This window comes from Homalodisca vitripennis, chromosome 3 (genome assembly GCF_021130785.1).
Source record: "Homalodisca vitripennis isolate AUS2020 chromosome 3, UT_GWSS_2.1, whole genome shotgun sequence".
Lineage (NCBI taxonomy): Eukaryota > Metazoa > Arthropoda > Insecta > Hemiptera > Cicadellidae > Homalodisca > Homalodisca vitripennis.
Window position 1 is genome coordinate 95,346,234 of NC_060209.1, and position 23,069 is coordinate 95,369,302.

Sequence of the window (23,069 nt, forward strand, 5' to 3'; positions counted from 1 at the left end):
TCTATTAGATGATCGGTTTAAGTCTTCGTTACCTTTTACCAAAACACCCAATCGATTTAAGATTGATGTCATCTCAGGAATTTAATCTAAAATGACATCAATCTGTTAGGAATTGCACGTATGTTATGAATATTTATTGCATGGTCTTTTACCTCTTTGTGTATTGGTTTTTGTAAGGTGTTTAAGAATTTAACTTTTGCCATTAATTTGTATTTGCTTCGAGTATTACTTGTTATAAGTTTTAGAAATAATTTAAATCAGATAAATATAACGAAAATAATATGGCAATAAGATTTATTAGTGAGCATAAAGCTGTGTCTGACAATTTTCTACTGCATTACTCAGCGTTTGTCTAGGGAAATCCTAACTAAAAGAATTTTTATGAATTCCTTGCTTTCATATACTACTTACTTATACATCAGTTAATTGGGCTATATGTGACTCCTTTCTTGGACACAAGGGGTGGTCCAGACAGAACTGCGTCATCTCACAGGTATTCGACATAGTTAGCTGGGCCATAACTACCAACCATCAATAAAAATGACTATGTTGTACTGCCTATACGCCGATATCTCGAGCTTATTGTGACTTGAGTAGTTGTGGTGGCGGGGGCAGAGATGAAGCTTATCAGTTGTCCAGAATTATAAAGCTGACCATGTTGTACTTTCCACACACCGATATTTCGGGCTTACTGTGATTTGAGTAGGTGAGGTAGCGGGGGCAGAGATGAAGCTTATCAGTTGTCCAGATCTATAAAGCTGACCATGTTGTACTGCCCACACACTGATATCTCGGGCTTACTGTGACTTGAGTAGGTGTGGTGGCGGGGGCAGAGATGAAGCTTATCAGTTGTCCAGAAACTATAAAGCTGACCATGTTGTACTGCCCACACACTGATATCTCGGGCTTACTGTGACTTGAGTAGGTGTGGTGGCGGGGGCAGAGATGAAGCTTATCAGTTGTCCAGATCTATGAAGCTGACCATGTTGTACTGCCCACACACACGATATCTCGGGCTTACTGTGACTTGAGTAGGTGTGGTGGCGGGGGCAGAGATGAACCTTATCAGTTGTCCAGAACTATAAAGCTGACCATGTTGTACTGCCCACACACTGATATCTCGGGCTTACTGTGACTTGAGTAGGTGTGGTGGCGGGGGGCAGAGATGAAGCTATCAGTTGTCCAGGTCTATAAAGCTGACCATGCTGTACTGCCTACACCACTGATATCTCGGGCTTACTGTGTCTTGAGCAGGTGTGGTGGTGGGGGCAGAGATGAAGCTTATCAGTTGTCCAGAAACTATAAAGCTGACCATGTTGTACTATCCACTCACCGATATCTCGTTCTTTACTGTGTCTTCAGTAGGTGTGGTGGGCGGGGCAGAGATGAACCTTATCAGTTGTCCAGATCTATGAAGCTGACCATGTTGTACTGCCCACACCACCGATATCTCGGGCTTACTGTGACTTGAGTAGGTGTGGTGGCGGGGGCAGAGATGAACCTTATCAGTTGTCCAGAACTATAAAGTGACCATGTTGTACTGCCCACACACTGATATCTCGGGCTTACTGTGACTTGAGTAGGTGTGTGGTAGCGGGGGCAGAGATGAAGCTTATCAGTTGTCCAGGTCTATAAAGCTGACCATGCTGTACTGCCTACACACTGATATCTCGGGCTTACTGTGTCTTGAGCAGGTGTGGTGGGTGGGGGCAGAGATGAAGCTTATCAGTTGTCCAGAACTATAAAGCTAACCATGTTGTACTATCCACTCACCGATATCTCGTTCTTACTGTGTCTTCAGCAGGTGTGGTGGCGGGGGCAGAGATGAACCTTATCAGTTGTCCAGAACTATAAAGCTGACCATGTTGTACTGCCCACACACTGATATCTCGGGCTTACTGTGACTTGAGTAGGTGTGGTGGCGGGGGCAGAGATGAAGCTTATCAGTTGTCCAGGTCTATAAAGCTGACCATGCTGTACTGCCTACACACTGATATCTCGGGCTTACTGTGTCTTGAGCAGGTGTGGTGGTGGGGGGCAGAGATGAAGCTTATCAGTTGTCCCAGAACTATAAAGCTAACCATGTTGTACTATCCACTCACCGATATCTCGTTCTTTACTGTGTCTTCAGCAGGTGTGGTGGCGGGGGCAGAGATGAACCTTATCAGTTGTCCAGATCTATGAAGCTGACCATGTTGTACTGCCACCACACCCATATCTCGGGCTTACTGTGTCTTCAGCAGGTGTGGTGGCGGGGGCAGAGATGAACCTTATCAGTTGTCCAGAACTATAAAGCTGACCATGTTGTACTGCCCACACACTGATATCTCGGGCTTACTGTGACTTGAGTAGGTGTGGTGGCGGGGGCAGAGATGAAGCTTATCAGTTGTCCAGGTCTATAAAGCTGACCATGCTGTACTGCCTACACACTGATATCTCGGGCTTACTGTGTCTTGAGCAGGTTGTGGTGGTGGGGGCAGAGATGAAGCTTATCAGTTGTCCAGAACTATAAAGCTGACCATGTTGTACTATCCTACTCACCGATATCTCGTTCTTACTGTGTCTTTCAGCAGGTGTGTGTGGCGGTGGGCAGAGATGAACCTTATCAGTTGTCCAGATCTATGAAAGCTGACCATGTTGTACTGCCCTACACACCGATATCTCGGGCTTACTGTGACTTGAGTAGGTGTGGTGGCGGGGGCAGAGATGAACCTTATCAGTTGTCCAGAACTATAAAAGCTGACCATGTTGTACTGCCTACACACCGATATCTCGGGCTTACTGTGACTTGAGTAGGTGTGGTGGCGGGGGCAGAGATGAAACTTATCAGTTGTCCAGAACTTATAAAGCTGACCATGTTGTACTGCCCACACACTGATATCTCGGGCTTACTGTGACTTGAGTAGGTGTGGTGGCGGGGGCAGAGATGAAGCTTATCAGTTGTCCAGGTCTATAAAGCTGACCATGCTGTACTATCCACTCCACCGATATCTCGTTCTTACTGGGATCTTCAGAAGGTGTGGTGGCGGGGGCAGAGATGAACCTTATCAGTTGTCCAGAACTATAAAGCTGACCATGTTGTACTGCCCACACACTGATATCTCGGGCTTACTGTGACTTGAGTAGGTGTGGTGGCGGGGGCAGAGATGAAGCTTATCAGTTAATCCGTAAATGTGTTCGTCTCGCTACAGGAGGATTTGTGGCAAGTGCGCTGTGAAGATACCACGTTCCAGCTTAGCTCTGCTCATGCCTTGCCTTGCTACGAACAATAGATATACTACATACTCCAACTGTCACTATTTCTGGAAAAATGTCTAGTGAGATGTACTAACAGTAATCAATAAATATTTCAACATATCTATATAAAATGTATTATATTTTTTAATAACAACTTTTTGGTATTTAAAACGGTTTTCAACAAACTGTTTACGTGTAAAGCCCATAATAATAGTAATACTGAAAAAAGAACATACTTTTCAAAACGATTTAATTTTTTAAATGGCTTACGTTCATTGGTTAATGTGGTATTCCATTTCGTTATAGTGGCCTTTTAAACGTTAAATACATACACAACTCTGTTATTTATGGACCTATAAAATAAATAAAAACTGTTCTAGAATGATTATAAAATTTCCTTAACTTTTTGATACAAATGTGTTTTTTTTACCTAGAACCGTTTCGAGGTAATAAGTACATTTAGATCTCTTAAAATAATTTAATATGATTTAAGCTGTCAAGAAACTACCTACTTTCTTTAGACAACCCAAAGGACTATTTATTAGTAGAATTTATTAGTCATAAACATATTTTAATACAAATCTTTTATTCTTGTATAGTATTCAGTTTTCTCTGGGAATTCTCTGTCAAAGAAAAATCTGAAGATGATCCTATAAATGATAGAGACTTGTACTACAAAAGAATTATATAAGGATATTTAGAATACAATTAAAATTACTGGTAATTAAAATTATTACTATACCGCAAAGTACTATTCTTTGATAGCCCTGCCGTAATGAGCAGGAAGTAAGTCTTCGAGCAACAGAACATTAAACACAAGTGTCATGTAAATGTGTTCAACAACATTGACTACGAACAATACAAAGTGGTAATATTGTTTTACCATTCCATATACTTGAGAGTAATTTTTCTCGGAAAGACTTCGGTCCATTGAATATTACAGTAATAGTGTTTTGTAAGAGTAACGAAGTTAACAATAAAGGTAATAAAGTGTTAATTAAAACATATACGATACAACACTTCTGAAATTCAAGAGTTATGCAGGATAACTTAAATACTGCAGAGTAAAGCTAGCCAATTAAAACCTACACAATATTCGACATTTTTAACGAGCGCCCTCTTCCGTTGTATTCGACCCTTTCGAAATAAGCATACCTAAAAATGAACATTTGAAAATAAATTTTCCTGTATTTATAGTAATGTGCGCAACATTGACTTTAATATTGTATTATTTATAAATTGTATAAAGCAGTGAGTAATACCATTCAGCAAGGTTTTGGAACAGTGAACATTACGTAAGAAAATCATTTAAGAATTAGCAATTTATAAGAAAAAGGCTACAATATCTTCGTTATATTTTACTTATGTAACTGTGTTACTGGCACGTCATACAAACATAAAACGTTTAATGCCAATATACTTGGTTTACTGTTTCCCTAGCATGTTGGGGAAACCGACATTGCTGAGTGCTCTGATGGTACGAACCCTGGCAGCGCTAACGCTCGTGCCCAGTGACGCTGATATTTGTGACATCACGGCTTGTGACGCTCTTAGACGCATGCGAGAAGAAATTGCTGGCGGCAGTCTGCTGGACCCAGGTAAGCCACCCGTGTACGAGGAGTCCCAGGAGGATCGCATCAACAAGATAGAGCGGCGGCTGCGCTCCGTGGAACAACCCTGTGAGTATAGAGCGTACAATAGCCGGCGTACTCGGAATATATGTTGTTTCCATTAAGTACAAAGGGTTCACTCGCATTTCTACGAACTTTGAGTAAAATCATTTCAGACAAAGGCCTAAAAGGAGTTTGTTTAAAATATGTAAACATATGTGGTCTTAGTCTAGACTAGCCACTTAGAAATGTTAGGAACTTAGAAAATATCTCAAAATATAAACCAGTTCTTAAAAAAAGGAAAGAGCACATTTTCTATTGATACTCTGTATTTTTAGACAAAAGTGATTAACCAGACCACAAAAATGGTGTATGATGTGAGTAATATATAAATCCATATTCTGAATGTTTGAAGGCCTTGAATAACTTAGCTATTCCTGAAAACATTTATCCACTTCGCCGAGTTCTCGGTATTGTTTTTCACTGTACACAGTTCATTCCTACATTTCCAGAAAAGGTACAATACTTTACCTAAAGCTCTTTCCCGCTAAATCAACAATCACAAACATTGTTTGTTTATTTATAATCTGACATTCAGAAAGCTGTTCTTTCATTAACATATACCGAATTTATAATAATCGTTTAAACAAGTAATTCAGGTTATGCTGCTGGAGTCATCCTACAGCAGATAATACACCAGTTTATTTCTACTCACGGACACTGAATTGTTCAGAAATTCACAATTCATCTGTTGACAAAGAATTTTACGGCATCAGTTTATGAATCTATAATAAAATGGAGACACTATCTCTTGAGGAGAATATTTTTGGTTTATAACTTAGTATCTTTCGTAGTTAAATCTGAAAACTTATTGAAAAACATGTTATACATTCACAAACTTAAATAATTACTTATAAATCTTAATATAATGCGTGTTCAAAAGAAAGAATGTTTAAATTGTTTCATGGATTAATTTTTCAATAATAAATTTTGAAATTGTGGAAATAATCTTAAACATTTGTGTCCTGCATTTGTAGACAGAAGTATATATCTTAGACATACGAGTACTTCCAACTTCCAATCCTTATTTGCGAGAATGGGGTTCATATAAATAATTCTCAGTGCAGGATTAAGATAATTGTACACTTTTATTTTTCTTATAATATTTTATTAACTCTTGGATTTTAAATAATTATCCCTGCAGTAATAGGTCCACTATGGTACAACAATATTTTTAAACAGTAACAACAATAAACTGTGACGAAGGATCAGGAATACAACAAGATCTTCTAACAACGTAAAATAAGTGGTTCCACACAATTCTGAGAGCTCATTTTGCCATTACATTCCATACAAACCGGCTGGAATAAGCGGTCTAAGACTTCAATTAAGTCTGAACAGCCAGTGTAAGCGTGTGCTCCAATAAGCAGCCAGTACATTAAAGTAACAAAGCGGAGCCCTAACATTAGATTCCTTGACAGTCCGTGAAACATTTTATTATCATTCCGATGCTTTTGCATTAATATTTGCGTAATGTTTTATTGAAGTAGTAGTGCCACTGTTGCTTGAACAAACTTTTACAAATTTACAATTATGGTAAAAAAGACCATAGAAATTCTTAATTACATAATATTGATTCTTCTATATTTCTAATACTTAATATAAACGTGCTCAATATTATTATTATTTAGATAAACGTGTTATAAAATGTATAATAGAGGTAAAAAAACTATGTTTATATTTGTTTAAAACTAAAAAAACTAATTATTTGAGATTTTTTATATTTAAAAAGTGACATTTACTAATTGTCTTTATAAACAATACATGACACGAAAATATCCATAATTGTATAATAATGGTACGTAAACTTCCTGACTTGAACCGATAGATAATTTAAAACTTGAGTGGTTAGTTCGTTGAGTTCGAATTATACTAAGGCTTTCTGCATATTTGGATACTTTTACATTACCAAACTGTTTACTGTCATCATTCATCACAAGACTCTCATTCAAAATATAATTAACGTTAGATGATGATTGAGTTGAGCGATCTACTTTAGTACGTAGTGTCTTAGGCATAAATAAGAACCCTTTATTATGATTATTCAATCTGAATAGTAATAGAATTTGTAACATCGGGATTAATTCTGAATATAATTAACATTAGAGGTTGATTGAGTAGGGTGATCTACTTTAGTACTTGCTTTCTTAGGCATAAGTAACAACTCTTTATTGTGATTATTCAATATTAATAGTAACATGATTTGTAACATATTCATTTATCATGAATATAATTAACAATAGAGGTTGATTTACTGTACATGGTCACTATGGCATAAGTAACAAGAATTTATTGTGACTAGTCAATCTTGTGTAGTAACAAGATTTGAAACATTCTTATAGGTACATCCTAAATATAATTAATGTTACACGTTGATTAAGTGGGGTGTTCTGCTTTAGTGTACGTGGTTACTGGGGCATAAGTAACAAGACTTTATTGTGATTAGTCGTCTTGTTTTAGTAACAAGGTTTTAAACATCCTAATTAATTTTAAATATATATTTAACATTAGAGGTTGATTGAATTGGGTGTTCTATTTAGTGCGAGTGGTTACTGGGGCATAAGTAACAAGACTTTATTGTGGTTAGTAAATCTTGTTTAGTAACTAGGTTTGAAACATCCTGATTTATTCTAAATATATATTTTACATTAGAGGTTGATTTAATGGGGTGTTTTATTTAGTGTAAAAAGGTTTCTGGGGTATAAGGAACAAGACTTTTTTGTGATCAGTCAATCTTACATAGTAATGAGGTTTATAATATCCTGATTCATACTAAATATAATTAACATTATAGGTTGATTCAATATGGGGGTGTTTTACTTTAGTGTACATGGGTTAGTGGGAATAAGTAACAACCCTTTATTGGTATTATAGTCTAGTTAAGATTTAATATTATAATATTAAATAGTAACTAGACTTCCTGGCACTAGCCATTACTCATTTTATATTACATCTAATTCACAAAACAGGTGCGTTAGTTCTTTCAGTAGAGGCTGAAATCAAGCTTTTTCCTATATTAAATGGTTTTGTTTTCTTTTTGTATAATTATAATTTTAGTTAATGAATTTTATCGAAATGCCAGGAAATATCATGATCCATAAGGTTTTGAAGTGAACAGATGGCCTGTATTATAATAACTTGTTCAGAGCATAGAAATGTAAAAAGTTAATTGTAATATCTTTACATGTCTAAAATTTCTGTTTTATATTTATTGTGTGTGTTTTATAAAAAAGAATATTTTTTTAATGTATTAGCTAAAGCTAAATTAGGTACACGTATTATGGTTTTCCATAATTATATATAATAGTAAACAAATAAAATATAAAGCCACGTACAGTTTTAAAATAGCGACAGTTTAAAATTTTATAAACCCATTTTATGACAACTAAAGGGATTACTAATGTACTAAAAATAAAATATCTGCAAAATAATCAATAAATTAAGGTTTATAAATTTGTAAAAGCCTTTCAATGATTAATTGAATTTATTTTGCATTTATCTACGGACAAACAATTTTACAATTTACAATAATATGAAATTCATTACTTCATTTGTTTTAAATAATCTTATTAAGATATTTAAATATCAGTTGGCTTAATTATATTTCAAGTGTTACTAACAGTGAAACAAAAAAGCACCGTCACGAAAAATGCCGAACACAGTGAATTAATTACTTAACTATTTTGATTATTACTACAATAATAATACAATTATAATTTATTACTACTTTAGATTATTATTTTATTAAGGTATTACATTTTTTACCACGTTTAAAGCCTCTAATTTATTCATTTGCACAGTTTTATTTACACGTTTAATATATCAACAGTAAAAGTAAATGAAAGTATGTTGATTTAAAAGATTAACACTGCACAGCGATGTATGAGGTAATTTCGCCACAAATAGAGCTATTATATTTATTCACAGAGTTGGAAAGAGATGGCTTTAAGTGAGAGTAAAGTAAACCTGACAGTGATATTCTTTCACCCCCATTCCATTCACACTTCTTTCAACAGTCTAATAAAATGTCTGCATTCTTTTTCATTTCTGTAAAACCCTTTTTCTTAATGTGAGTCTGTTCTATTAATAATGTAAGCATCCTCCATTCTGCAGTTTCTTGAAGTTTTCTCTCATTGAAAAGAGTCTTACTAAAACTGTTGCCCTCCTCATACTGAAATGTCTTGAGTTTTCCCTCTCCTGCGGTTCCAGTGTGGCGCAAGAACGTCGAGGAAGACCGGTGGTACCGGTGCTGTGAGGGCCCGTGTCGTTGTCGTCCGGAGACCTTCGCCCTCAGCTGTTGGAGACAGGAGCTTGACGAGCTGCCCTCCAATCAATACGTCCCTAACGACATTCGAGTCATGTGAGTCTGCAACAACGAAGACATTCTGCAGTATTGTACACGAAAGCTTATTAAAACACGAATGGTTCTGTTTCGTAATGGGTGTTCTGATTTGTTTGTTGTAGAGATCTAGGCATCAACCAAATTACATCACTAAACAGAGATGCTTTTAAAGGTCTTCATAGATTAGTTGAACTGTGAGTATAGTCATAGTAAAAATGTATGACCAGTATCAGTTGTAGTTTTTATAATACTTTATACTCACAATATTGTTTAAGCCTGTTTTTAAATGGTAATCCCAGCTTTTTGTTTCAGTGATATGTTTGACAACCGAATAGACTTCCTACCCTCTGTGATTTTTGACAACCTGGACAGTCTCGCTCATTTGTAAGTAATATTGTAATTTTTCTTAAATATACATCTAAGTGGGTGTTGGAATTCTAGAAGTAACTTATAGTACAATCAATTACAAAAATTCTGCACAGTCAATTGAACAAAGAGTATTTCAGTAGTAAATCACGACTTACCGTATTGATAGGTGGTTCAAGGTAGAAATGCTCTTTTCAGAATCCTTTGCTAAATTTACATTTATCCAAACAAAACAAAAAAGTCGTAGCATTTTTTCATATTTTGATATTTTTAAATTTCTGTATTTTTGGGCTACTTTCAACGAAGATACTCGTAAGAGTACTAGAGCATATTGATGATGAAAATAAGTAACCTTAGTGCTAAATTTTTGTTTCACCAATACCATTAACGCGGAGTGGTGCAAAAAGGATACAAATAGTGAAGTACAGCCATTTTAAAAACATTTTCAATACATGCTTAATATATAATCAAACACTATATATATAAGCATTTAGTTTCCAATAAGAAGAAGCTGGTAAAATGTATTTTCAATACACTTAAAAATCACAAAAAGTACTAGCACTGCCGGGACAAGTATTCTTGTACATACATTCATACATACAAGAATAAAAGAAAAGTACTTATTACAATTCTTTATTAATTCATCATAATGTTAACTTAATACCTCAAAAGAGGATATAAGAAATAGTAGACAGTAAAAATGTATATATTCTTAAAATAGGGAACTATTGACAAGAATTAAGTAAAGAGAGGACACAGGAAGAGAGGGAGGGAGAAGTACGTTTTACTAATATGAAATACAGTAGAATCAGGCGAACAAACACCATCGTGTCTCCAACCTTTTGGTCATGGCGAGTTACTCGACTCGTCTGCTCGGCTCACTGCATTTTAAACGAGCTATAAATAATACAATTGCTTAATCGAATTTTAACATGGAACCAAATCCTAGTTATAAAACTGTCTTTCTACTTTAATACCTTTAATAAAGAAATCCTACCCAAGTTATTACGGCGTTACACTCTACAAACGGTACAGAGTTTGGACAAAGTGAACAGGAGTAGATTATTAGATGTTTATAGTTGTAGATGTTATTTTTTATTTTCCTAAGAGTATTGTATGGGTGTTCTATTGCATGCGAATCTGCCACAAATATTGCCTTGCTTCTTACATGACCAAACCTAACACTGTGTAGTGCTCTTTCACACCTATATACTCAGACAACTTGTCTGATGTTTGTTATTTCTGACTCTCATACCTTTTGAAGCACGGTTTTAGGAAAAGCTACTCTGGCATGATGCTGATTGGGTCGAAATAGATGAATTTCTAACGATAAAACTGTCCCACCGTATAGAACATGAAATATATATGAGAGAGAGAGAGAGAGGGGGGGGGCCTTTAACAGATCCTGGAGAAGCACTGCATAAGTAAGTATAAGCTCCATCAACTCAGGTTCAGAATCCTCACAGTCCACAGCATTCCATAGGAAAAGTTTTAATACGTATCTGAGTAAGATACCATGTGTTAATTGGCCAACAAGTGAGCCTCAATGCTTCCTACTATTAATGCAAGGAGAAACTTTTGTTCCCGAGTAAAAGATTGAGACAACGTGTGTTGGCTGACCATAAATGCAGGTAGAACATTCTTCCTATCCCGTTATTACACTTCTGCGTATTTTCACATCCATATTTGAAGAGTAACGCAGGTCACTTAATTTTAATATCAATGATAAATTTCACCATATTTACGTAAAATTGTATCATTCAATGTGGTTAACAGTCAATATAGTTCGTAAATAAATAGCATTGTCCAGTGCACCTCTCGGCTTTAAAACAACATCTAAACCGTTTGCATTACTTTACTTTGATTCAGTGTATTACTTATAATTATTAACTTTTAGTGTTTATTGATAAACATTCTTTTTACCAATTTCAAATGATTTAGTTTATTAAACATAAACTGTTGTAGGAGACTTCACAGGAATCGTTTGGAAGATCTGCACGGAAAGCTGTTTCACAAACTCGCAAATCTTGAAACCCTGTAAGTACTGTTAAGTTAATCTTGGATGTTCATACAACTTTCTCAAAAATGCACGATTAAATATGTCGCCACATCCGTAAATATTCACGAGATTGTAAAGATTAATGTATTATTATTTATACATAAAACAAGACAAATGATAAAGAGGAATGTTTACTGTACAAATTATACAGTTAGTGATTTTGTTTTTGTGTATTGCTACTTTAATTATGAAAGTTACTGCCATAATAATATAAAACATGTAAAATATACATATTTGTATGTGTCGAAAAGTAAATGATTACACTTTTGACCTTATCGAAGAAGGTGGTGTCTTATTTAATTTTTCACTTTTAGGAACGTATATACATAAAGCTGCAATTTCTTGTACTTCTTAATTCCTGAGTTCTTCAGTTCTAATACGAGTATACGCTTTTATTTACACTCTTTAGTATGTTACTAGATAGTGTAGCGTATTGAGCCCCACTAGATCATGTTTTGGAAGCAGGGTAAGTTATTTTTTCTTAAATCAATAAAGTATAAAAATCTGAAATGAGTAAGTTTAGGATATTAAAACTAAAAGTGTTATTAATAACTCTAGTACTTAAAAAACTCGCAGAACTTTGCCACTGCATACATGGTTTAGGGTATGGTACAGGAATATGAAGTATGAATTAGTTAATTTAAATAAGATGATATTGTATTATTTATGCATGTAATATTATTATTATTTTAGGTTGTTTTATTTGTTATCACCGTTTAAATTATAAAGAAGTGATTTAAATAGCATATAATCTAAATTTGTTTTTATTTAAAGAAGTATAAGTTATGAAATTTATACTTGATATTGTTGACTGTCTTGAGTACGTCAGTAACATTTTTTTCTAAGAACATAGAATATTTTCTTAAAATTTATCTCTACACCAGTAATTTGTTCTTCAGAGACTTGTCCACCAACTCGATACGGCGGCTAGCAGCCACGCTTTTCCGAGGCACTCCCCGCCTGGTGGTGCTACATCTCGCCAGTAACGCCCTGGAAGACCTCCCAGAGAGCGTGTTCCGTGGTCTGGTCAGGCTGGAAGAGCTAGATCTCTCCTCAAACGTTTTCTTGGAGTTCCCCATCGGCATCTTCAAAGGTCTTACGAATCTCAAGCGACTCAAGCTTCACGACAACAGACTCAAACAGCTACCTCCGGGTAGGTTTGGGTTCTCAATATATGTATAAGCTGTCACATTGCAAACGTTTGGAAGTAATATATTGATCTTGTTTTAGGAGTGTTCAGCGATCTGCACTTCCTGGATTTGCTGAGTTTAAGGAGAAACAGGTTGACGTTTATACGACCTGGGCTGTTCGACAACCAGCGTTACCTGACACACCTTGAACTTACAGGCAACTGGATATCAACGGTATTGTACGGCAACCCTGTGACCCCGTTTAAAGATATTTGAGATACCTTACAATTTCATATCTAAGGGTGTTTCATGAGATCACAATATACTTTAAAACGTGATTACTTACACACAAATAATTATTAAAAAAATATTAAAGCTTGCTTTCTAGAGTATTTTGGTTTTGATGTGTCTGTCTGTATATTTGTGCGTTTAAACACCCATAGCCCAGCAATATTTAAAGAGCATTGTTACTGAACCAATTACTGGATGGAGGTTCCTATTAATAAAACGATATGCGTTGTATTTTTATTTACAAAAAGAGTTTTAAAGGAGTATTGTAGTTGTTATGTAAATATTTATTAAGTACTTAAATTGTGAATCCAAGTATTATTTAACGATGTTAGATGTAATGTGAATGAATGTAAGGAGCGTGGAATAAGGAAAGTTTTGAACAGGATTACGAACTTCGTTGTCTCCTCGGCAAACTGTCCTATATTTTTAAAAGAGGAAACACAGTACAAGACGATACGCTAAACATGGCACACACAAAAAAAACACACTGGCGTGGAAATTAACTACGGGCTAAAGTTGTGAATACACCGAAAATTGCCAACCAATTGTTACTAATTTTTGCAAGAAGTTAACAACAAACGTTGACAGGAAATGATGGTGACTATAGAAAATGTTTTGTTTGTTGACTAAATTTTAAAAACTTTTTGACGCGTTTCGTCATTTATTTACAAGATGTCAATAACAGAGGAGCTTGCGTTGGCAACAGTACCTTGTATTATTATAGGGAAAAAAGACGACCTAGGAGATTTTTGGTTAGGCCTTCTGGAAGAGCTAAATTATTGTACAGTGGCAGCGATTTATTATAACCGATTTGAAATGACGATTATACAGTTCCATCATTAGGAGAGCCAAGGTGTGACCAAGTACCAGTCGTGACACGAGACATGAGTCACAGTGAACACCGGTACCGATTAAAAATGTTGGCAACATTCTTTGATCTTTTCCGACTACAGGTGGGTACACAGAAACTTGTACAGGAAAGAGATAGTGACCTCTGGTTCTCACCATTCTTGAAGTTTTAGAATTCTCTTTAAAATAATGGATCACTCGAAAATGGTTTACATTTAAAATTTTTGAGTGGCCCCCCAAAATCCCTCATTTTTGGGAGACACAAACATTTTTAAAAGACCAAAAGAAACTTCCTTTCCACATTGCACAACTACCCAATGAATATCTCCTTATATAAACATTAGAACGAAATAGAAGGGGGGGATCCTGAATATTTATTCATCCTGTATATATAAATTCCGACGTAATGTTTTTTGAAGTACCATTATGTTGGCTTAACTACATTATTGTTGTATTTTTACTTTTATAAATTTTAAATTTCCTAGGGTAATTAGAGTGAAACATTTTTCAACAACTTTAGCAACAACCAATTATGTTGCACAGCTTTCACAGACACGCATCTATTGAATTTCGTTGTCAAACGTCGCGTCGCGTCGCGTCGGTACGATGACTGTTTATTCTACGTCTGAATGATGTAGAACAACTGATTACGTCATTATATAGTATTATTAGCTATTACTTATATTTTGTTACCTTTAATAATTTCCTTATTAATTTGTCACCACCTTTACTGTATATTTCTTTGTCAGAGTGACTTGGATGATGTTTATGTATGAAATGAATCTGAATGGTTCTCTGTATGTCATGTGGAGTGAAGGAACGACACGTGAATGCATTTGTGCGTGTATAGTGATGTTGAAATGGAATTGAGTATAAGTAGTGAGTTTACACTTCCAACACAAGGTTTGATTGTGTTTATATGAGTTGAGAGGATGTTGGTAATTGTGAGTAAGGAAATATGGGAGAAGGGTGTCTTGTCCTTTAGTCGGTGACCAGTTCCATCCCAAACTGCATCCTGTCGAGCAGAGTGACATCTGCAATATATTATGGATGTTGCACTCCAATGTTTAAATTTAATATATATTAATTTAATACCCTATTAAACGTATATATGACGTCTAATTGATATGGGTATATTATTATTTATAGCCATATAATTAATCTGTTTATAAGTATAACTATTTAAAATGATTATGATTTTATTTTTATAATAAATAAATTACTGCAAAAGTTTAACTTTTTTTAGTTAGCGATACCCGGAACCGTCAAGGACGGTAGAGAGGGGGCTACTGTACACATTCCTAATCTACATTATAAGTCGATTGTATTTTTATTCGATAAAGAATTTGGTAGTTTCCGTAAATTATCTTTGAATGGATTTCCTTAATTACTTTTTTGTATCACCTTTAAAACACTATTGTGGTATTAGCTTTGAATAAAATTCTCAGAATAAGAGAGTTTTTTGTTACTAACACTGTTACACGGTACTAATAACTATGTATTTTATTTTTATACTAAACTATTTTTTACATTGTAATGCCAAATGCTTTGGGTCTTGTGGTTAGATGTGCAGGTGAAGATGTTCACTAAATAGCACGAGACATTTACTGTCTCCGATTAGTAAACTACCAAGAATAACCAGCTAAGAAATTATGACAATTATCATGTAAAAAATAAATTAGTTGGAATCCAGGAATAATTAGCCCTCACAATTAATAATACCCTCACTTACCTTTGATTTGTTACCAATTGTAACATAGAATCGTTATTTATTATATACTTTGCTTGTTTATTGTTATGTATATTTATATTACAATCCAGTTTTTATATGCATAGCTTAATTAATTGTTTGATTTCAACTGGACAAGTATTTAATTTATAAACTTATGTCATTTGGTTGCAATTTACGCATATTAAATAATTGTGCATTTCATTTTATATATAGATTACAACATCCATAACATTTACAGGTACTTTACATTATTGCTTTATTACTGTTAAAATGCATTTTAATGATATCCACAGTAACAAAATTAAAGTCTAAGTTTGCGCTGCTGCCAACGTGAGCGCACTAAATTACGTTACCGTCCTGTGCTTACTGAGTGCTTTTGACTGTTCGCCCAGGAAATATTTATGTATTAATCTCCTGTTAGTCGTAAAGCCGTTCTGGACTATCAGACTAAGCTTCAGTATCACTCGCAACTTTCATCCCGATTAGATTTGAGGCTGGACTACCCAATATTTGTCCAGACGTACTAATCTTGACTATACGTGTGCTCAGAAGTTCTGTGAGTTGTTACACGTATGGGTGATGTTATTGTTTCTTCAACCTGGCCAGTTGGAGGTTCATATCTCGCCGGTCGTCTAGTCGACCATTGGTGTGAGTGATTCATCAGTGACACTGGGACATATTGGGTCTGTGCACTATCAGCTGGGTTGACACGTTGAAAGATGACTGAATGGTGACGTCATCCGCACGTAGTTTTGATTACTATTAGACTGAGACTACCAGTTCCTGTACTTAAGTGACAATATGGGCGTTTTCTGAAATAATTGTTTCATAAAAGTAAAAGTTTGTGAGCTTAGACAGAATAAATCGGTTAGCTGTGGTCTGGTGAGTATACGATCTTTTTGCTTAAGTTGTTAGTTCTTATGAATAATTATTTAGCTTTTTATATTTTAAAAATTGAATATTGATAAGTTCTAATGTCAATTGGAGATAATTTTGCGTTTAAACTGCGATATTGAGATTTTATTGCACACGGTTGTTTCACATCTACTCTTATAGTAGTTAGCATGGTTAAAGCAAGATTCTGTTAACTCATGTATGACAACATTAAATCATTTGTAAAAGTATTTTCTTTGTGTTCTTTTATGTAATTTATTATTCTAGCTTTGAGCCTAAGTAATTTGTTACTGTTAATTCTATGAATGTCATATTATATTTTATCTTTGTCTTGCTATTTATATTTTCTTAGTACCTTGTATATACTGATATTTTGAAAACTAGTTTGTTTATTCATATGTCTGATTTCTTTCTCGATGTTTTTAAGCAATTAGGTTCTAGCTAATGATTGTTAGTTAGTCATAATTTCCCTAGAACATTATTTTCCGTTTATCCTGCTTTGTCAAAGGTTTCCATATGTTAATCTCTTGGTATGTAAGTTTATTATTATGTAAGTTTATCTAAGGCTACAATTCCTCATGCTGACCTTAACCTGTGTCTGTTTGCCTGCTTTCAGATTTATTCATAATTAGTTTTATTATATATGTAGCTGGTAACTGTTGCCATGCAATGATTTGCATTTCCCATTAATGCTTGGGTGATTTGTTACAGATACTCGCGAAATGCCCGTATGTATATATCTTATGTGTTATTCAGCCTTTTGAAGGACAAATTAATTGTATACAAAACGTACATATGCTTGCTTCTTGCTTTTGAGTAAGCATGTTATGGACACACCATAATAAAATAGTACTCAATTATTTAGTCTATAATTATTTTTTACCTGGACCACAGCCTCCGCCACTCTATTCAACGGTGTGAAAATTATTTTTTTATTTTCTTGGGGTGCAGCATTTTTATAATTTTTGTGACAATCTGGCCTAGTCTCCGAAATTCCTGACATTAATTTATATTAATTATGAATTAAGGTTGCAAAATAATTTAAACCCAAAACTGGTATAACTTACCGAAATTCCAGACAAAAGAAAAAACAATTCATCATATTATCCAGCAACGGGTCCCTGTAATATAAATGCATTGTAACAATATTCTGATTCATTTGAATTTGTGTAGTTAGGTGATCCTGAAATTTTCGATTCTGCAGGAACGGAATACAACCAGAATTATTTCTAAAAATGTGGTTTTTTTAATATTTATGCCAAAATCTGTTACAGTTGTCTGGTCAGGAGTTTTTGAAGTTACCTTCCCTCAGAGAATTACATATGGGCCAAAACTATCTAGAATATATTCCTGAGGGAACATTCCGGGAATCGGGACAACTAGAGAAACTGTTCCTTTTCTCCAACAACTTAGTTAACTTGGACTCCGGGACTTTTACTGGTCTCGCCAATCTCACTGTTCTGTTACTCAACAACAACTTGCTGCGACTTATGAGTGAGAACATCTTCGAGCCTCTCGTCAGCCTCAAGAAGTTGTACGTAAATCTTAATAGTGTTAATAGTGTTCTGTACAAATGTTATGTAATTTTCAATAATTTATCTCTTAATATTCCAGACAAGTGGACAGCAACAAGTTTCAGTACCTGCCGACGGACTGTTTGGAGTTCGTCCCGAACCTATTATCTCTTAAGTTGTCGAAGAACCCTTGGCACTGCGACTGCGCAATACTGTACCTTGCCACGTAAGTGTTTGTTACACATTAATTAACAGTATTCCAGACAGGTGGATAAACACAAGTTTCTGTACCTCCCCGTGGACTGTTTGGAGTTCGTCCCAAACCTATTATCTCTTAAGTTGTCCAAGAACCCTTGGCACTGTGACTGCGCAATACTGTACCTTGCCACGTAAGTGTTTATTACACATTAATTAACAGTATTCCAGACAGGTGGACAAACACAAGTTTCTGTACCTCCCCGCGGACTGTTTGGAGTTCGTCCCAAACCTATTATCTCTTAAGTTGTCGAAGAACCCTTGGCACTGTGACTGCGCAATACTTTACCTTGCCACGTAAGTGTTTATTACACATTAATTAACAGTATTCCAGACAGGTGGACAAACACAAGTTTCTGTACCTCCCGGCGGACTGTTTGGAGTTCGTCCCAAACCTATTATCTCTTAAGTTGTCGAAGAACCCTTGGCACTGCGACTGCGCAATACTGTACCTTGCCACGTAAGTGTTTATTACACATTAATTAACAGTATTCCAGACAGGTGGACAAACACAAGTTTCGGTACCTCCCGGCGGACTTGTTTGGAGTTCGTCCCAAACCTATTATCTCTTAAGTTGTCGAAGAACCCTTGGCACTGCGACTGCGCAATACTGTACCTTGCCACGTAAGTGTTTATTACACATTAATTAACAGTATTCCAGACAGGTGGACAAACACAAGTTTCGGTACCTCCCGGCGGACTTGTTTGGAGTTCGTCCCAAACCTATTATCTCTTAAGTTGTCGAAGAACCCTTGGCACTGCGACTGCGCAATACTGTACCTTGCCACGTAAGTGTTTATTACACATTAATTAACAGTATTCCAGACAGGTGGACAAACACAAGTTTCTGTACCTCCCGACGGACTGTTTGGAGTTCGTCCCAAACCTATTATCTCTTAAGTTGTCGAAGAACCCTTGGCACTGCGACTGCGCAATACTGTACCTTGCCACGTAAGTGTTTATTACACATTAATTAACAGTATTCCAGACAGGTAGACAAACACAAGTTTCTGTACCTCCCGGCGGACTGTTTGGAGTTCGTCCCAAACCTATTATCTCTTAAGTTGTCGAAGAACTCTTGGCACTGTGACTGCGCAATACTGTACCTTGCCACGTAAGTTTTTATTACCCATTAATTACCAGTATTCCAGACAGGTGGACAATGCATCCGTATCTGCCGACGGACTGTATGATTCATCCATAACCTATTACCACTTAATTTGTGGAAGAATCCTTGGCACTATGATTGCGCAATACTCTACCCCGCATCACTTGTTTTAGGTGTCTACATGTACGTGTATATTCTTTACACAATTAGATAAATATTAAAACGCCTCATAAATAACTATACCGGTACAGTGCGAGGTATTATTATAGAAATTTAGTTTATTTTATCGATTATCATTTAGCTATCCTGGTATTGCAATACGATTCATTAATTATATTACCTAATATTGTATCTACTTCAAGTATTGTTATTTTCCCTTTAGTATTATTATAATTTATCCTGAAATAAATGAATAGCTACTAAGTATTAAAATGGAATCCTATACTTTCTCATAGTTATACTTAATCATTTAATTTTGCTGTAGTAAATTTACATATCTAAACGTGCATTTAATGAGATGTACAGAGCCGTCATTTGAACATAAGAATAAAACGTTAATATAAGACGTTACAGTCTGTTAGTAATAGAAAGTGTTGGTATAAATCTAATCGCTATTCCATATTTGCATTAAATTGGTAATTATCCATTATTATGCTAAAAACACGAGAGTTTAAGGATTTCCCACAGGTTCACTTCTTAAGGAGCTACAAACAAACGAAGATACTTGTTGCTGAATATTTCAAACTCAAACATCACATGAAAACAATTTTATCCCTTTACCTACAACAAAACATAGATAGAAACATTTCCTACATCACAAAATATTACGCTCACACAAAATCAAGGAAATCCTGCAACAACTAAAAATATAAAGGTTAGAGTTAAATTGATCAATAATTGAAAATGCTTATCTATTGTGGAGTAAATTTTGACCTTATAAATGGCCCATTCTTACATTTACTATAAATATTAATTCAAAAATATATTTGGCCAAAACTAAAAGTAAAAGAATTGCTTTAAAGAATAATAATAATAATGACCTCTAAATGTACAAATAATTTTTTATTTGATTACAAACGTAGCTGTGAATAATATTACTAACCTAACTTTTTAAATATTAACAAATTATAAATATAAATATTTTTATGTTTCATGGTACATTGGAGAAGAAGTCACCTTTCCTAAATTTTTTTTCGTAACTATGCGTTAAGACCTAAAGGGTAATATTTAGAAATTCGATGTGAAATTGTAGCTCTAATACTTTTAATTAGGTACTTGCGTATTGAAAACAATAAACATCGAACCATTGGGAGTCTCTCCTTGCTTTCTAGGGTTAAGGTGCTGGCCCGAGTACTAGCGTGCATTACCCTCATTTACCTCATCTGGATGAATCTCATGCCTCTGTCATTTATTCACTGTGTGTTATTTATTTATATTTATAAGACTCCCTATCCTTATTCTAGATAGCGACTTATATTCAACTGGTGGTCGAGTTAACGGATTTGCTAGTTGTATAAAAGATTACTAGTGCCATCTAATCAGTGTAGGTTTTGTAGGTGGTTACGTGCAAATCGGCGAAAAGTCTGGGACTCCAGCCCCACGTGCCGGGGACCCGGAGACCTGGGGGGCCGTCTGGTGGAGGAGATGACGTTCGACGACCTCTGTGATGGCCAATGGGCGAGCATGGTCAAGCTGACCCCCAGGGTGCCCATCAAATAGTTTGCGCTGAAAATAATTGCTCAAATGTTGCCGTTGGTATGAGTTGACAGCACTGGACCGACCTATAATTGTGATTGTATTAGTGAGTGTATATTATAATGGACATGAAAATACAGCTATTTACACTAATTATGACTAATAAAACAATCAAAGTAAAATGAAGTACTTTGTAAGAAACTTGTCACGACGCAGAGTCTCATGAATGAGCTGTGTTTAAACACCAACTCAATTAGTCCCGGTTCAATGAATAAGTGATTATGAATAAAACGTTCTGTCAACTGTGACATGTCAGAAACAAGCGTACTCAATAATTAATCGTGTGTTTCAATATAACCCGTGGTTCCGATTAAATGTAATTTAAATTTATTTGCCACCATAAAATAACCAATAGTCTAGTTTACAAAGAATCATATATGGGTGAACTAAATCATTCTTACTTATTTGTTTTTCGGTGGATGATTAAATGTACAAATTGTTTTTAGAGCCGTCTGAACGTACTGTATTTATAATTTGAAATGTATACTACTACTGTTAAACGGTAATAGCCTATAGTTTAGCCGCATAGGCACTGTAGTGCGTACAGTGCTTACTTAGAGAATGGTACTCTTAGTCGAAAATTGTGGGCCTCTATGGGTTAAACTGACTAGTATATTAATGGTTTGAATTGAATACTATGTATTTTGTTTATATTTTACGTAATATATTGTACAGCCAGTAATATAAGCCTCACAACTACAATATCCGATATGTTATTATTAAATCACGAATATGGATTGAATTCCTAATATCCTTTTTCAACCGAATTTGATGGTCTGAAAGTCGCCTCCATGTGGCACGACGGTCCTATGTTAACGGATGGATGGTTACATTAAATGTTAGAGGCTGCTCCATCAACATATGCATTCTGTTAAATATTACACTGCATAATTCGCCTTCTAGGTTTTTGTAAATATTTACCGTTATCCAAATTACTTTGGGTTAACCTTATTTCACTTAAGTTTCTTTTAGAGTTATGTTGGCAGCCTACAGACTATAATTTTACCCGATACTTTCTAAAAAATCTGCCTAATGTGTTTCTGTTCTTGCAACATCCTCAAATAACCTGTCCTGAGATGAAGTAAAATGAAATAAAGTTCCAACTGGTAGCAATATATCAGACTTAAACTTGATTTTATGAAACCTGCTGAATTACAGTCGTCTAAAAACACAATAGACAATTTAGCATAGTTGGCCATCAACAATGTTATATAATGGCAAAATGAATGTTTATCTCTTTAATTCTGTATTGATAAAACAAACCAGTCAATAAACGATAATATATTCTCGATACATTGCCTCAAGTTAACATTGAAGGAAGTTTATTACAATTCTTTCAAAGTGCAACGCCAGTTGAAACTTTTCTATTTCAAAATGTCAATGCAAGTTCGTTATAGATTATTTATATTCTTGCAGGTTATGAAATTTATATAAATATAATTGATAACTAATAATTTATAATACATATAGTATTATTGAATTTATGTTATCATTAAACTGGCAATTATATGTAGAATCATGGAGCATTGGAAAAAAGGGTTTATCGTACTATCACTAGTATAAACAAATTTGAAGTGCCTGATGATGGAATCTTTGATTCAGAAAGGCCTTGCACAGAATAAAAATTATATATTGGAAAATGTTGAATTTGTTTATACTAGTGATGGCAATTATATGTTTATTGAACGCTAAAAGCCTGCTCATAAAATAATAATCTCAAGATGTTCGCGATTAAAACGCTCGTATACATATAAGATAAAATTTACTGATGCTAAAAATCTGTTATAGACTGAGTATACGCTTAAATTACGCAAACAAATATGAAAACATTTAAGAACACAAAAAAACTGTTATAAAAATGAGGGAC

At 34.9% G+C, this 23,069-nt stretch overlaps 1 protein-coding gene across 6 annotated transcripts in view; it reads left to right on the forward strand.

Annotated features, from left to right (window-relative positions):
- Positions 1-21,904, forward strand: part of LOC124357191 (carboxypeptidase N subunit 2-like) — a 54,536-nt gene extending 32,632 nt beyond the window's left edge. For 5 of the 6 annotated variants that reach the window (XM_046808714.1, XM_046808718.1, XM_046808715.1 and 2 more), the window contains exons 2-11: positions 4,678-4,916; positions 9,117-9,267; positions 9,372-9,443; positions 9,562-9,633; positions 11,581-11,652; positions 12,574-12,827; positions 12,905-13,038; positions 17,845-18,104; positions 18,185-18,310; positions 21,004-21,904. In XM_046808714.1, coding sequence (XP_046664670.1) covers positions 4,678-4,916; positions 9,117-9,267; positions 9,372-9,443; positions 9,562-9,633; positions 11,581-11,652; positions 12,574-12,827; positions 12,905-13,038; positions 17,845-18,104; positions 18,185-18,310; positions 21,004-21,166 — 1,543 coding nt within the window. In that variant the 3' untranslated portion in view covers positions 21,167-21,904. The remainder of the gene's footprint in view (positions 1-4,677; positions 4,917-9,116; positions 9,268-9,371; positions 9,444-9,561; positions 9,634-11,580; positions 11,653-12,573; positions 12,828-12,904; positions 13,039-17,844; positions 18,105-18,184; positions 18,311-21,003) is intronic. The other variant, XM_046808720.1, reaches the window with a different exon arrangement.
- Positions 21,905-23,069: the final 1,165 nt, after the last annotated feature.